This window comes from Tursiops truncatus, chromosome 5, assembly GCF_011762595.2.
Source record: "Tursiops truncatus isolate mTurTru1 chromosome 5, mTurTru1.mat.Y, whole genome shotgun sequence".
In the NCBI taxonomy this organism is placed as follows: domain Eukaryota; kingdom Metazoa; phylum Chordata; class Mammalia; order Artiodactyla; family Delphinidae; genus Tursiops; species Tursiops truncatus.
In genome coordinates, this window is record NC_047038.1 from 63,194,331 (window position 1) to 63,211,046 (window position 16,716).

General features: G+C 42.3%; 1 protein-coding gene across 3 annotated transcripts in view; it reads left to right on the forward strand.

Moving 5' to 3' along the window:
* The first annotated feature begins 18 nt into the window (after positions 1-18).
* FAM114A1 (family with sequence similarity 114 member A1) overlaps positions 19-16,716 on the forward strand; it is a 63,359-nt gene continuing 46,661 nt past the window's right edge. The window contains exons 1-3 of one of the 3 annotated variants that reach the window (XM_073805157.1): positions 19-147; positions 711-862; positions 8,621-8,976. In XM_073805157.1, the coding sequence (XP_073661258.1) occupies positions 8,629-8,976 (348 nt within the window). In that variant the 5' untranslated portion in view covers positions 19-147; positions 711-862; positions 8,621-8,628. Of the gene's footprint in view, positions 148-710; positions 863-8,620; positions 8,977-16,716 lie in introns of those variants that run through there. The other 2 variants (XM_033856933.2, XM_033856931.1) reach the window with 2 other exon arrangements.

Genomic DNA, 16,716 nt, shown 5'->3' on the forward strand with positions numbered 1-16,716 from the left:
CCTGTCGGGGCCGCGGGGCGGGGCAGCTCGGCTCGTCAGCACCCGTCCCCCTCCTGGCCCGCCCTCAGGCCGCGTCCCCGCCAGCCCTGCCGACGTGGCGGGGCGGGACCCGGCGGGCGCTCCCGCGCGCACTCGGCCGCCTGAGCGGTAAGAGCCCTGGGTAACTCTCGCCGTCATCCCCTTCCCCGGGCGGGCAGATGGGGGGGGGGGGTGGATGCGGGGACAGCCGCCGCGGGGTGGTGGGGAGACCCTGCCGTCGCTGCTTGTCCTGTTCCCGGAGTCGGCAGGGGCTTGGCACGGGGCGCAGGACCCGGAGGACCGGCCTTGGGTGAGGGTCCCGGGCGGCGCGAGCGTTGCGGCCGAGGGCCCTGCGTGGGTGCGGGCGTGTGAGTGTGTGTGTGTGAGTGTGTGTCGCTCCGGGTCCACGCTCATGCACACACCCACACGCCCGCACTCTGGCTCTGCCCCCTCGGCCGGCGAGAACCTCTGCGGAGCCTGTCTTGTGCTCCCGAAGTATCCGGTCCAGCACCATGCAAGTCGGAAAAAGTTTCCCCAAGGTCCTAGGTTCGACTGAGAGGTAGGCTGCGGGGTCTCCGCAGCGGGGGACACAGAGGAAGCAAGTCCCATCCCGGGGTTCGCTGCCCTTGGCCTCGGAAAACTGAGCTCAGGCCTTGACCTCCCACCCAAGCTCATCATCTCTCCCCCTGCAGACGCCGGCCGTGTTGGCTCTTCCACCCCAGCCAACACTCTAAGCCAGCAGCACCTCCATTCACAGCTCCCAGGTTGAGTCCTACTCCCTACGCCAGCTCCCCAGCCCCCCAACCTGCCCACCCAGTTGGCTCATCTTCTTCCCTGGAATCTGGTGAGTATTTCCAGCCATCTCAGATCAGGCGCCTAAACTTCACTGCCCTTTCCTAGAGTAGGAGACCTCTCTGTATCATCTTAAGAGTGATCTCTGTCCTACCGATCCTATCAATTCCCATCCTAAACACGGAGAGACGCAGGCAGGTAGCTTTTTAAAATCAATGTCTCTTGAACTCCAGAAGACCTCAGCCAACCTGAGGAAACTGAGAATGAGGCAGGCTTACTCCTCAGAGGCCTCTCTCTGCTTTCTTTTCCACCTAGTGCTCCTTTCCTACCTCACCCATATCCATTCCCTGCTCTCTCCTTCCTTTCTCCATCAAAACCTGAGCTCAGAAAAGACTGATAAACTCCTTACATCATAAGCTGTAAGCAAAAGAAGGAAACTTTCAGGGTGGAATTTGAGGCTCCACGGAGCCAGTCCAGAAGGAATTTGAGGGTAGGAAGGGACCTTGCTGAATCTCAGGGATTCAGACCATATAAGCAGCCATTTATTTATAAGACCAGGCTTACAGGACTGAGATGGTGAAGAGATCTTCTGGGTACTCTGGGATCTCGATACAGGGAGGCCTTGGTGAGCTATGAATTACTCTCATCTGCCTCTCCACAGGGGTTGTCATCACTCCTGTTTTCCAGAAGATTCTCTGTAATGTTTCTGTAGGACTTTATACTCCACAAGCTTCAATTAAAGCAGGATTCAGTTTGAAAAAAATAATAAGACCAGGCTTATATGGAACGTTGTTTCTTTTTAATCAATATCAAACAATATATTTCAGTTCAGTAAATATTAGAGGGTCCAAAGACAAACTATGTGCTTGTTGGTCACAGTTCTGGAGGAGAGAATGACAGAGAAATAAATATTCCTTATAAATGCCATAGAAGTCCATGCAAGGTATCATGAAAAACATGGAAGAGAGAGTAATTCATTCTTTGGAAGGAGTGGGACAAATTCAGGAAAATTTCAAAGTAAACAGTGACATTACACATTGAGAAACAAATAGGAACTTGCCAGGCAGTTGGAGACAGGGCATCCTGGGCAGAGAAACCAGCATAAGCGGAGGTGGGGATGTTTATGAGCTGTGCCGGCAGTGATGGAGCATCTGGTGAGGGAAGAGTGTTGGGTGTGTTGAGAGTTACAGAAGCGGATAGAGAGATTGGAGCTGGATTGTGCGGGGCCAGGGATGCCATGCAAAGGTGTTTAAACCTAATGGTTTTTAAACAGGGGAGCAGGTAGGTCCTCTCCGTGTTTCATAAAATTACCTGGCAGACACGTGGAGGCCGGACGGGAGGATAAAGAGACTGGGCTCTGGGCACGTGTACTTGTCAAGCACCGTAGAAACTCTTGCAGCCTGGTTAAGAGCCTGTCATCCACAGTTTTTGTTCCTGGTCTTTCACTTACTGGCACTTTTTGAAATTGGGAGCAGTGATTTCACACAGGGTATGGTATTACCAAATTCTTATTTTGCCAAGTGAGATCATTAAAAAAAAATCCATGCACTACACCACTATTTCATAAAATGAAAGACATTTTAATACCAGGAAAAGCACGAAGGCTAAACTTGCAAGATGAAGGCAGTGCTTTACATTTAATAAATTTAGATTGATGAAAAACTCGCTATCTTGTCCTCATTTTCCTCTGTCATCATGGACTGGTTCCAGTCCTGCAGTCTGGTGTTGGGGAACAAAGTATCCAGATCATTTTGTCCAGCCTTACTCTACGTAGGAGGGAGTGAGGAACAACAACAAGAATGAGCTGTACGCCCACAGAGGGATGGTGGGACCAGAGCATGGCTCTTTGCGCCTCAGCGTCCATCCCTCCCATCCCTCGCTATTCCTCCATATCGCTCTTGGTCCAGCCACACAGCATCTGTTCTGAATATCTACATTCATTCTTGGGCATTTGCACATACTCTTATCCCATCATGCCTGAATAACTATCAAAGCCGCTATCAAGGTTCTCCCATGTATGAGATCAGTCTTGTTCAGGCACATCTTTCCCTGCTTTGATGTGCTGTTTTGCATCATCACTTAACCATTTCATGTTAGATGCAATAGTTTCCTGGGCCTTCACTGACCAGGAATAAAATGAAAACAGATTATTTGTTTTCTGAAGGATAGTAACCATGTCTTCCGTTTTAAACTTATTTTTGGAGCTATGATGTTGCTGCTCCAATACCTAGCATAGTTCTGGGAGCATTCTAGGTGATGAATGAATTTACTCATGAAAAACTAACTTATTCCCAGCCCATAAAGGCTTCTTTATATGCCACTCTTCCTCTCCTTGGAATCTACTGAAGAAGCCTCCTTGTTTCTGTGGGTTGAGGCTCCCTAGCATCAAAGCCACAGGACATGGCTGCAGCGATCAACATTCCAAACCATAAATCGGGAGATTTTAAGTCTGACTGCTTCTGGGGCATCCAGGCAGAGGTGGGGGCTGTCCCAGGAAAGAGCATGTATCACAGCTGTGGTCCTTCTGGACACCAACAGTCACTGCATAGAAACAGCTGTGTCTTTAGAACACAATTTCTAATGGCTTCAGACAAAAGGGCACCGCCTTAAAAAAGATTACATATCTCCTGTCATAATAACATCCAGAGTAGACAAAGATCTACCAGGACAAAAAAGGTTTGGGAGGGGATTCTTTTTTGGTTTTGGTTTAGGGAAAATGTGGACCTGTAACAGGCAGAAGTTCATGTACAATTAGAAGTTAAAGTAGGGCTGAATATTATGGTGACCATTTTCATTATTTGAACAGATGTAAAAATATAGTCTTTCTGAAATTTATAAGTTGTCTATAAATATTTCCTAACAGTATTGGTTCAGCACCTGATAGATGAACTTTGGGCGTGTTTCTGAAGGAATGGCTTCATGTTGTTGCTTGAATACAGAGCAGCTGCAGGGAAGAGAGGTTTTGTTCGATAATTTTTCCACAATTGAGGTGAGCTGACTTAGGGCAGTTTGGCCATCAGAGATGGATGAGGGCTGTAGGGCTCCTCTGTGCAACATCCCTACCAAGACTGATTGTACTATGAATCCACCTCTCAGATGGAGTTCTGCCTCACACCCACATGTATATTAGCGACCAGGCTCAGTTGTGTAGCTTGTTCTTGTAGGTTGATGAAGTCCTAGCTCTCTTTGCTTTTAGGACTGCTCTGGTGGCAGGACTCAGCTAACCTTCTAATCAGGCTTTGATGTTCTCCTGCAATTAGCAGAAGAACTAGAAAAACTCTACTGCAAAGTTCAATAGCTGCTGGACTGAATATAATCTTCTGCCCTGGAAATGGAAGAGCTGAAAGCACTTGTGCATAATTTCTTGCCAATCCACTTTAAGCACTATTTCCATTTTATCAGTGAAAAATGCTTTTAATACCCCTTAGGATAAGTAGTACCCCCTGATAAATAGCGATCAGAGAGAGGGATAATTGAACCCTCTCAAAAGGTGAACACTTCATTACAGAATCTGAAATGCTAAGTAAGTAAAGACCCTGGAGAGTATATTCCTGAATAGGGCGCTTCAAATGTTAACCAGCCACCCTCAGGGCATAAAATCCAGCTAACTCACATAGATGTCACATGGTATGTGCTGAAATATTTTAGCACTGGGAACAGTATCACAACAATTGAGGGTGAAGCAGATACAACAAAGTGTTTATAATGCTTTTTATTCACCCATGAATGTTTATCATAACCAGGTTTATTCTCATGTTCCTGCTTATAGAGAAGTGAAATAGCTTGGAACTTCTTAATAATCCAGATTAATAAGGATTTTCAAATTATCTTACAAAGAAATTAAGATATCAGACAGTGCCTATGACCAGCTGTTGATGAACAAAAAAATGGGAATATAAGTGATGTCCAATATGGACCCATTCTCCTTATGGTTGTGCCCCTAGGACCCAGGCGGGGTTAGGGCAAATTAGGACAGAGAACTCTAGGCCATGGCCGTCAAGCAATGTCCTAGACCATGGGTTAGCAAACATTTTCTATAAACGGCCAGCTAATAAATATTTTAGGCTTTGCAATTTTGTGGGCCATATGGTCTCTGTTGCAGCTATTCAACTCCGCTGGTGTACTAGAGAAGCCATAGACAGTACATAAACAAAATGAGCATGTCTGTGTTCCAATAAAATTTTATTTACCAAAACAGAGGGAAGGCAAATTTAGCCAGCAGGCTGTAGTTTGGCAGCCCCTCACCTAGGCCAGTCCTGACTCAAGGTTTTCATAAAGATTTTATAAGTTTCCATGTGATGATAGCTTTTCAAGTACCCTCCCTCAATCTCATCCCCCTCCCATGAACCACAGTAACTACTCCTTTTCTGTACAGTGGCCTTTTTCACTCTTTACTATTTCATCTAGGCATTGACCATACTCATTGACAGACCATATCCAACCTTGAATATCTGAAATTTAATATCCCACCTAAAAGGAAATATGCATTATTTGCCTTTCCCATCTGTAGACTTGTTTACAGGTGTGTTATCAGAGAATTCAAGTATTTTTGTTTAAAAAGAGACATTCTAACTCAGTTATCTGGGAGGTGAAGGAACAAAGGAAAGACAATATGGGTCATTTGGAACCACTTGCTGTAAGATAACTCCTGAGTAGTGAATGGGGTAAAGACATTTTCTGCTTGCTTTCATTCCAAATTACACTTTAATTTTAAATCTCCACAAAAATATTAATACAACTCAACACACATATTTCTTGAGCTTCCCACTATGTTCAAGAAACCATGTTAAGTGCTATATAAAATATGAAGACAAAACAAGGAAGATCCTTGTCTTCATAGAATTTACAGTATAGTAGGAAAACACTCAAATGACTGATCAAAGACGATTGTAACCCTCCAAAGTGAGACAGATGCAAAGCACTCTGGGAAGTTCAGAGGAAGAAAAGTTATATCCAGTTGGGAAGAACAAAAATAGAGGAGGCGGTTATTTTAAATGGGCCTTAAATATGTTAAAACAACATACTGAACCAACAGCCATCTGAGGTTCTTTTGTGAATGTCAGGCATTTTTCACATACTTATGTTGTCTCACTTAAGGATTTGGAAGGGCATCGTGGGAGGTAAACCAAGTGGGATCAGAGCACAGAGGTCCTTGGATGGCAGCTGAAGGATGTAGCTTCATCTCAATAGGAAGTGGGAAGCCCCTGAGGATGTCTGAGCAGGAGGTGATGTAATTAAAGCAGTGAGGTAAAGGGTGGGGAAGGATGGGGAAGTGAAAGGGAGAACAGTGGAGAGGTAACCCCAATATTGAAATCATCAACATGAACCAAATTGAGGACCTGACTGAAGGTGATGGCAGGGAAAATAGAAGTCAAAGAAAGGATATGGATTCTGAATAAAGAGCCTCTAGGATTTGAGCACTGGTTGAATGTAAGAGAAGAGGCAAGTGGCATTGCAGATAGGGCTCCGACGTGGCTCAATCTCAAAGTCAGACGTGGGTTCAGATCTCAAATCTGCCACTGTTTCTTAAAGTGTGACCTCTGAGCATCAGTTGCCTCATCTGTAAAATGAAGCTCGTCGTAGCTAACTCACAGGAGATAGCACATTTAAAGAGCTTGGATTTAATAGGCACTCAGTAAATGATAGCTATTGATATTATATATTCTTGAGAAAGTGAAGGTTTGGTCAATGACAGCTCTGAGATTTTAAGCCTGGGTTATTGGAGAAATCTAGGTGCCATTAAAAGAAACACAAAGGTCAAAGTGAAGATCTAGAATTAATGGCAAGACAACAGGTTTCCTTTGGGATAGAAAGAGATGTTCAGCTGACGATTAGAACTGCTTATCCAATGGTAGAATTTTTTCTATGGCAGTGTATTGAGGTATAATTCATACATAACAAAGTTCACATACTAAAAATTCACTCTTTTTAAATGTGCAGTTCAGTGGTTTTTAACGTGTTCACAGAATTGTACAGCCATTACCACTATCTAGTTTTAGGACATTTTCATCACCCACAAAAGAAATCTATACCCATTAGCAGCCATTCCTCATTTCCTCTCCCTTCAGCCCCTAGAAGCCACTAATTTACTTTCTGTCTCTATAGAATGGAGGTAGATATTTGAGAGTCACAACATAGAAGTGTGTAAAACTGTGAGAAAGGAATGTGATTCACCAAGGGAGAGAAGGTAGCAAGAGAAAAGAAAATAGCTAGACAACTTTAGGGAATGGCTATTTGAGGGGACAAGAGGGTTGGCATAGGCACGTGAGTTCTAAGTCTGTGCCATCATGTGGCCAGTATGTTAAATGGCTTCCCATATACTGTGGTTTTAACAGTGACCAGAGATTTGACCAACTGGTAAACACTGAGGTCAACAAAAATACCCACTGATTTTCCTGAGACTTGGCTTCCTGTATAGTGAGAACACTGTGTCTTTATTTTAGACTAAGAAAATTATCATCTTGAATAAGCCTTCTAGATATGTGTTATTCAGTAAGATAGCCACTAGCCACACATACCTGTGTAAATTTAAGTTTACATTATTTAAGATTAATATTTTTTTTTGGCTGCACCGCATAGCTTGTGGGATCTTAGTTCCCCAACCAGGGATCGAACCCAGGCCCACAGCCCTGAAAGCGCCAAGTCCTAACCACTGGACCACCAGGGAATTCCCTAAAATTAAAATTAAAACTTAGTTCCTCAGTTGCACTAGCCATGTTTTAAGTGCTCAATAGCCACAGGTGACTGTTAGCTACCATATTGGCCAGTGCAGATACAGAACATTTTCATCATCACTGAAAGTTCTGTTGAACTGCACTGTTCGATATGATAGCAATAACTTGCAAGCTTCATAAAGAGTTTTCTACTTCGTAGATTATTTTGTAATGGCTACATTCCTTATTTGGCTTAATATTGGCTTCTTTTTTTTCTGTTTCATCCTTGTGTTTTTCCATCTAAACTATTGTCCAAATATAGCCCAGGCCTTCATGGGCTGGTACCCAACAAGGCACACTTATGTGTATGTATGTCTCTCTCAATTTGAATTTCAGACCACACTGCAAAGCCAAATGTCAAATATTTTTTATAAGCTCTCAGGTATTTTCCATGCTTATTCTCATTATGGCTAAAAATATAATTAATAAAGTCATATTAAATAAGTACTTTCACAGATACAGATAATGCTCTTAGTTCCCATATGCATATTTATTTCTTCATGCCAAGTAAGAGATCCATGAAAGTTTAAAGAGAGCACGGTTGGCTTGTATTAGTTTTTTATTGCTGTTGTAAAAAAGTACAACCAACATAGTGGTTTATAATAATACACATGTATTCTCTTATAATTCTGGAGTCTCTGAGGGGAGAATGGTTTCCTTGACTTTTTCAGCTTCTAGTGGCCACCAGTGTACCTTGGCTTGTGGCCCCTTCCTTCATCTTCAGAATGCATCACTCCAGTCTCTGCTTCTATCATCACATCACCTTTTCCTCTTTGTAGTCAAATCTCCCTCTGCCTCTCTCTGATAAGGACACTTGTGATTTCATTTAGGGCTCACCCAGATAATCCAAGCTTCTTAATTTAATCATATCTTCAAAGTCCTTTTGGCCATATAAGGTAACATTCACAGCTTCCAAGGATTATGACATGGATATTCTGGGGGGCCATTATTCAGCCTACCCCAAGGTTACATAAACTTTCTTCTTGGTAGAAGAAAGGTTACCCCCACCAGATTTAACTTAATTATTCAGGGCTTTGAATTAACGTTTAACAATTCGGATTAAAGCATAAGATGTTTGTTTGTAATCATGTTGACAGATATTAAAATGTCTGATGATGGTGATGATACCTTAGCCACTGGAGACAAAGCAGAAATCACCAACATGCCCAATAGTGATACCTTACCCAAAGATGCAGAAGCGCACTGTGATTCAGCTACGATTTCAAATGAGCTAACGCCAGCTGACCCCAGAGGAGATGTACATGAAAATGCGGCTGTTCAGGGTGCAGAGACTGCTGACACTGGACTCACTGAGCAGCCCAAAGACCCCGGTCCCATGGAGCACCCCCGCAATGGAGAAGTGACTGAGGATACCCTTGTTGAATGCATTGACTCCGTCAACCTCGAGGCAGAACTTGGATCCGAAATACTCCTGAAAGAGCAGAGTAATCCGGTAGGAGTGGTTCACTTGACTCAGTTCAACCTAAGTTCTTACTGATACTACCATGGCCATAGATTTGTGCCAGGCTCTTTGGGTAGGGATTAGAAGTTCAGTATATACTGTGACATTACCTCTGTCGTCAAAGATGTGTTGTGTGGTGAGAAAAGGCATATATGAGAGTAATTGGTCATTATAATATTTGCATTTTGATAATTGTTTTATTATTAATAATAACAATCACCAATTATTGGGCACATCCTGTGTGCCAGGCACTCTGCTAGCTACTCTATATGTTATGTAATTCACTCTATACAACAGTTCTTTGAGGTTCTAAGCTGGATATTATTGACCTCAAGTTATAGATGAGGCAACCAGGCTCAGAGATATTAAGCAACCCAGTAAGATTAAGCTACTCAGTAGTATATGGAAGATATTGTAATATTGAACGTAATGAGTCCAAATTATTAATGAACCTGATTCCACCCTAAACAAGTCAATGTTTCTTTAACATCACTCAAATTTTAATACATATTTACAAATCTACTGTGAAGATCTTAAACATTCAGATCACTCATTTATTATCACATACCACCGTCCAGGGGACCAGAGGCAGAACACGTTCATGCTTCCCTTCAGTGCCTGCACCTGTCTCTCTGGGCGATAAGACAGACCAGTGTCTCCCAGGTGGTACCTGGTTCCACATCAGTATGACCATCAAGCTGGGTTTTCCTGACACCTTCCCCTCCATCCATGTGGGGACTGGAAAGGGTGGGGAGGCCCTGTCCTCCAATCCTCCCTTCTAGAAGGATGCTACGGTATAGGGGAAATGAGAGTCTTCCCTCTGCCAGGCCCAGCCCTGCTCTCCTGGAGTGTACCACACAGATCACCGCCTTGAGGTGACTCTGCTCCAAGCAGTGAGGGACGGGAATGAAGCAGGGGGTCGGGGGGGCCTGGTTTTCATCCTCCATCTATCGTTAACTTTGTTAGTTTGAGCAAGACACCTAATTTCTCTGTGCTTCAGTTTTTCCTCTGTAAAATGAGGACTTTGCACACGAAGACCACGAGGTATCCTTCCAACTAATGTTTTGTGATTCTTTTATTCAGAATCAAGCTTCTTAGCCACAGTTTCCTCAAAGCGACTCTTAGAATTATTCTAAGATGATATGAGCTTCCTCAGGGAAGAGGGGGGTTCCCATCACTGGAGATGTTTAAACAAAAGCAAACAATCATTCTGCAGGAACGTCATGGAAGGCATTTGAGGACCAGATGGGAGTTTGGATCAGATATGTAAACATACGTGTAAAATTTTGTTTACAAGTTCCATGATATCACAGACCCTTTAAAGCCATCCATGGACCCCCCTGCGGGAACTCCTAGACCAGAGGGTCTCGACCCTAGCTGAACATTTCAACCACTGAGAGAGCTTTAAGAAATAATGATGCCAGGATGTATATTAGCCTGAATTCTCAGAGAAACAGAACCAATAGGATATACCCTATTCTTGTATTTACCTATATGCCTGACTCTGGAACCTGGGTTCCCTCCATGCTGTCTTTCTATTGGGGGACCATTGGTTCCCAATTGTTATTGTAAGTGCTACTATTGATACATATTAAGACACTATGTCTTAGCCACACCATTTTGACCGAAGACGACTTAAAGAAACTACAAAAGCTCCACTGATTCAAAATACGTGAGCTCATGAAGGCTAGATTATACATTCCAATTTCAGACTTCTGAAAGTTATAACAAGATTGCCAATAAAGATAGCACAAAAAAATTCAGTATGCTCCTACACATCCATCTTCCTAAATTTTGAGCAAATCGAATGAATCCTGCTCTTGCAAGCACTTTATAAACCTCCTTAGTGCTACAGGGAGAGAGCCAACTGGCAGACAGGTACTCCCCTCCTCTCCCAGCACCACTGATAGCTTTCAAGGACTTTGAAAAGGTGAGCATTTCCTCATAATGAAGCATCACAAAAGTACCTGGATGGAAATACAAATATTAGCCACAGAGTTGGGGCCATGGCTCTGCATGTGTGTGTGTGGCATTGCATCAGGAGCTCAGATAGAAATGGGGTGTAGGAGGAATTCTTGTGAGTATATTGGTTCTAAGAAGGCAGAAAGCTGATATGGGTGGCTGGAAGGGCCTTGAAGGGAAGGGATATATCTCTTTCACCCAGGTTCCATTTAAACCCTTCTAAATAGGTACAAATATAGTCTCCTTTAAATAATTACCAGAAAAGGGGGTTCTGCTATCTCTCGTGGCAGCCTATCCTTGTATCTTAGGTTAATATAGAAGAATTCGGTTTTGTGCTTCGTCTTCAAGCATTGTTCGTTTGCTGTTTTATTTGCTGTTTGTTGGACACTGATAAGAAGTCCTTTTGCAGTGATGAAAACAACCATTTTTCTGTTGATCCAGCAGATAATGAATTCTACAAAAAATCTTCAATGAAAAGTTCTTTTACAAGTTGGCTGTTTGGATCTTGAACACAGATCCCCTGAGGGATGTCAAGTCCTATAGGTGTAGTCAAGCTCCAAAACCTATCTGATTCCAGGTGTATCTGAGCCTAAAAGAATCTCATCACCTTTAAAAAACGTTTCTAAGGGAAAATGCCTGCTTAAAAAAAAACCTGGCAGAATAGTCTTTGAAGAAGTAAACTTATATAATCTAGGACGCACTAGATTTTGTGATAATGGGTTTAAATGTATATATTTTTCTATAAGTGGTCTGAGTTCCCTTAAAATCCACATTATTAGCTTCACCTTTGCCTGAGCCAGCATGGGGGCCATAAGTTGGCAGGTAGGGCGGTGTGACAAGGAGGGGGCCTGGGGCCAGCGGTTCTGCCAGCTACTCAGCTGGCACCTCTACCTTGAAGGATCACACCGTTCACAGTTGATGCACTCAGAGAAGCTATTTCTGTCTTTAGGGCCCCTTTCTCATCCATTCTGATGTACAGACTCAGAAGCCATTGAGTTAAGGCTTCCTTCAGGACTCCACTCTACCACATCCATAAGAGATGGTCCTCAGCCTCACTTGAACTTTGAAGGTTGTACTAGATCCTTTAAGGCCTCAACCAGCCTCAGGATACATGAGTTATGCCCCAGAATCTGAGTAGTACAACTATCTTCAGGACGCCTACCACCTAGATGGGTAAGGCAGTGTTGCATAAAAGCAACTATAGCATGTCTTATAGTACTAGATAGGACAGGCACAAGGTAGCCTTAGATAGAGCACTCAAATCAATCTTAAGGAGTCAGTGAAGTCCTAAGCTTCCATTCAGAGATGTTTGTCTTGAGTGCTAGCCTGGAGCGACATTTATTCCCAGAGATCTTGTGGGACCTTATTATGTACTAGTCTATCAGCCCCTAAAAGATCTAATCTAGATAAAATTTCTCTAAATTCTTAGCACCAAGAAATATTTCCCAGAGTAAAAAAAATTTCATCCCTACTGTCCTACACCAGTGCATAAGACCAATTATGAAGAAGGTAAAGAACGCAATGTTACAACTAAAAGTACTCTCAAAGGAAAACATAGACTACCACTCAATAGTTCTGTCCCTGGAAAAGGAAAAGCAGGGTGTTTAAGGGCAATAAAATTGCTATCAACAGAGACAAAGATGAGAGAACATAGGCCAAGACATGCTGATGATAGAGTTTTGCCTCTTAAATGAGTGAGTAGAGTTTGCTCCAATTCTGTTGGAGTTTTTCTCCTTTTAAGCCTCTCTCCATCATGGCACCTGATTTTTGACTTGGGCAACCAGGTGGATGCTGTTGCCTTATGGCTATATTGGGCAGTGCGTCCTAAATCTGGTGGTATATTAGAATTACCTGGGAAGCTTGTTAGAAATTCAGATTCTCAGGGTAGAAACCCTGAGAGATTCTTTTTTAAAAATTTATTTACTTTATTTATTTTTGGCAGCGTTGTGTCTTCGTTGCTGTGCACGGGCTTTCTCTAGTTGCGGTGAGCGGGGGCTACTCTTCATAGTGGTGTGTGGGCTTCTCATTGCGGTGGCTTCTCTTGTTGCAGAGCACGGGCTCTAGAGCGCAGGCTTAGTAGCTGTGGTGCACGGGCTTAGTTGCTCCATGGCATGTGGGATCTTCCCGGACCAGGGCAGGAACCCGTGTCCCCTGCATTGGCAGGCGGATTCTTAACCACTGTGCCACCAGGGAAGCCTGCTGAGAGATTTTCGTTTTGTTTTGTTTTTTGTTTTTGCGGTACACGGGCCTCTCACCATTGTGGCCTCTCCCGTTGCGGAGCACAGGCTCCGGCCACACAGGCTCAGCGGCCACGGCCCATGGGTGCAGCCGCTCCGCGATATGCGGGATCCTCCCGGACCGGGGCACGAACCCATGTCCCCTGCATCGGCAGGCGGACTCTCAACCACTGCGCCACCAGGGAAGCCCGAGAGATTCTTATTCAAAAGATCACAGTAGAAGCCAAAACTCTGTATTTTTAATAAGTTCCCCCAGATAATACTCTTGCAGTCAGTCTGTGGACCCGTGTTTGGGAACCACTAATACGGGAATCGTGTACAATTGAGAAGATGGTGAGTTCCATATTGAACATGAGATGAGACATCCAAGTGAAGATATTTTGTGGGCAGTTGGTTATAGTGGTCTGGAGCCCAGGGGATAGAGAGAGATTTGGAGGCCAGCAGCAACTGGATGTTATTTAAGTAATGGGAGTGGGTAAGATTGCCCAGGTGTTATACATAAATAAAGCACAGAGGCCAAGGACCTGGCCCTGAAGTCTCCTGTCTCTAAGCCACTTTGGTCATGGACCGCTCTTTGATAAGTTGTGATTGCCAGCAAAGTTCATTCTATAAATGAAATCAAATCTCAAATCGCATTATACTACACTGACGTTTTAAAATTAAACATTAATTGACAAGAAAGTTAAAGATAGCTTGTGAGAACTCATGTAGGCTTGAGAATGTGCCATTGTTTTGGACTTTCAGGTGCTTTGACCACTACCCTGCGTGAAAGGTGCATTCAACGCAAATGTCTAGAATTCTAGGGGCAGGGGTTTCTTCCCTTATACCTGGCATCAGAAACCAGAATTCTCCAGAGTTCAGAGATGGATAGAAGATCATTTAGTACAGGGAAAAACCCTTTCTTGCACCCTATTCATGTAAAGGTAGGAAGAGGCTCTAAAATATATTTAACCATCTACAAGTGTTTAACACCTTTAATTTCACCATCGAGAACCCCTTTCAGATATTTAAAATGCTAGTCAACAGTCCACCATGTTTACCAGTTAAAACCCATTTCTGTAATTCAGTATGCTAATTAGCAAAGCACCATACGTTAATACAGATGCAAATAATAGAAGTGTTCATTATAGCTGCCTTTGGGGTATGGCTTTCCTGATTAGGATGCCAGCTGACCACCTGGACTGTGTGTATTTTATTGGAATGCAGTTGGGTTGTATCTTAATCTAAGGAGCTTCCATAATATCACAATATGCATGTGGAAACTTTCTAAAGTAAACTGAAATCATCATAATAAGGGATGGACAAAAAAAGCAAGAGTCAAAAGATAGGTCATGAAAGCCATGAGAAGAGTCTTTTAAGAATTGAAAAGTGCTTAAGCTTCTGATGCTACTGAGAGGTCAAGAAATAAAATGACTAAAATGAGTCCATGGCTTTGACAATGAGGAAGCCATTGTGATCTTGGTGAGAATGGTTTCATGAAATAGTGACCATGGGAGAGTCAGCATGGTGGGTAGAGGAGTGGAGGGGGTGGATACAGAAGGCAGGCATCTTTTTTAAGAGTTGAAGAAGAAAGAAGGACATGGAGCAGAAGCCAGAGAAGTTCGAAAGAAACATTTTGTCATCGTGATTTTCATCTGCTGGTTTTAAGATGGAGGAATCGTGCACATCATTAAATGTGGGAAGCAGCCAGAGAGAAAGGTTGAAAAACCAGGAAAAAAGGGAGAACCAACCTTCCCAGGCCCAGAGGAGTTCAGATGGAGGTGATAATTACAACTAAGACGAAGATATCATTTCCGTTATGATAGAAGGGGAGGAAGTAATTGTGACTGGGGATGCAGTAAAGTTAGATTTGTATTGAGATAGGTTTTTGATGTAGGCTAGTCTGTGTTTTGTCCATAAGAAAAAGCTACTCAGACTTTTAATTTGGTTTAAACAATTAGTGTTCAATATATTAAGGTTACAGATTCACAATGTCAATTCTCCCTAGTATTTACATTCATCTCACAAATCTTACTGTATTTAGAAGCCTAACATAATTGAACAGTCACTTTCAAGGGGCTTTTGATTAATGCTTGGTCCTTTTTGCCAACTTAAACACTGTCAAATATTTTTAAACTACATCTATAAACTTAATATACATTTTAAGTACCTCATTTATCTACTTAAACAAAATCTTGCTGAGTACTTAAAAATTGTTGTAAATCTTAAATTTATAGAGTAGACTAAACAACCCCTTAGGTGGCATAACATTATGCATAAACTTAGGAAGATTTCAACTTAAAAATCAGAAGTCTAATAATTCAATTATTCATTTTAAATTGATTTTCAAAAAATTGTCACTCTAATCAGTCAAATTCCTTAAACATCAGTAGTATAGAAAAGACCAAATATGCACAAAATGATTAATAGCATATTTCACGCTTTAAACCTTTCCATATTTGATGTTAAATCTTCCTAGAGTTGAGTGATGCATACTCACCAAGGAAGAAGATTACCTGGGAATAACTGAGGCCATTTTCAAGCAAATATTTCGACAGAGCTGCAGGCCTCCAGAGTAATTTACATCCTCCCAAATGTCACACTGGGCCCTTTTTAGAACAGCTGTGTCACAAGTTACAAAACTTAAAAAGGCTTTGGTCTCATAACTCCTACTGTCCACATCCCAAGACCAAAGTTATACACAGTATCTGATTCTTGATCTACCCAAGGAAATAGGACAACCAGGTTGGTCTTTATCCTTTAAGAGAGGTACATATATCTTCTATCTAAATGTTAAAGGCCTTTGAATTTGATGGAATTCTAAGATTTGTGCATATTTTTCTATCTAATGATACCTTTGAACTTGATAGCCTAAAAATAAATAAATGTCTTTTATATTTAAAGAACTTCGAACTTGATAGAATCTTGCACTCTTTCATGTTCTTAGGACCACACAACAGTTATAGATGTTTAAATGATCTCCAGTTGAGTTTTGGAGATCCCTCTTGATCAAACCAAGTCTGATTTGCTGTTACAATATGCGGTCACTCTTCTGTGAGTTTATGAGGAAGGGACAGGAAGTTGAGAGAGTTCTTATCTGATGGCTTCTGTTTTCTCTGTAAATTAGGATGTGAAGTTCTCTGGTAAAGGAGGTGGGGGTTACATGGGTGAGGGTGAGAAAAAAGCTTTAAAATATCCATATATGAAAATGGGAGATCTGAATAGATCCATGCTGCCTAATTTGTAGTCTCATAAGCATGTGACATTAAAGCTATTTAAAGTGGAGACAATACTCAAGATGAGATATATTTATAATTCATGTCAAACATTTAGTTTTTGTGGTTTTATATTAAATGTGCACATTTAGTTATTTGAGTATTTGCCATTGATAACAAATATTCTTTTTAGCTGATCAGGAAGTCACAGCTCAATGTCAAAGGAGCTTTATTAATAAAGCAATTGAAGTAGTCACACTGCAAAAAGTTCTAGACTCATTTAACATTAATTTCCATTTGCTAGTCAAATTACCAGCTGTCACGGCATATTACGTATT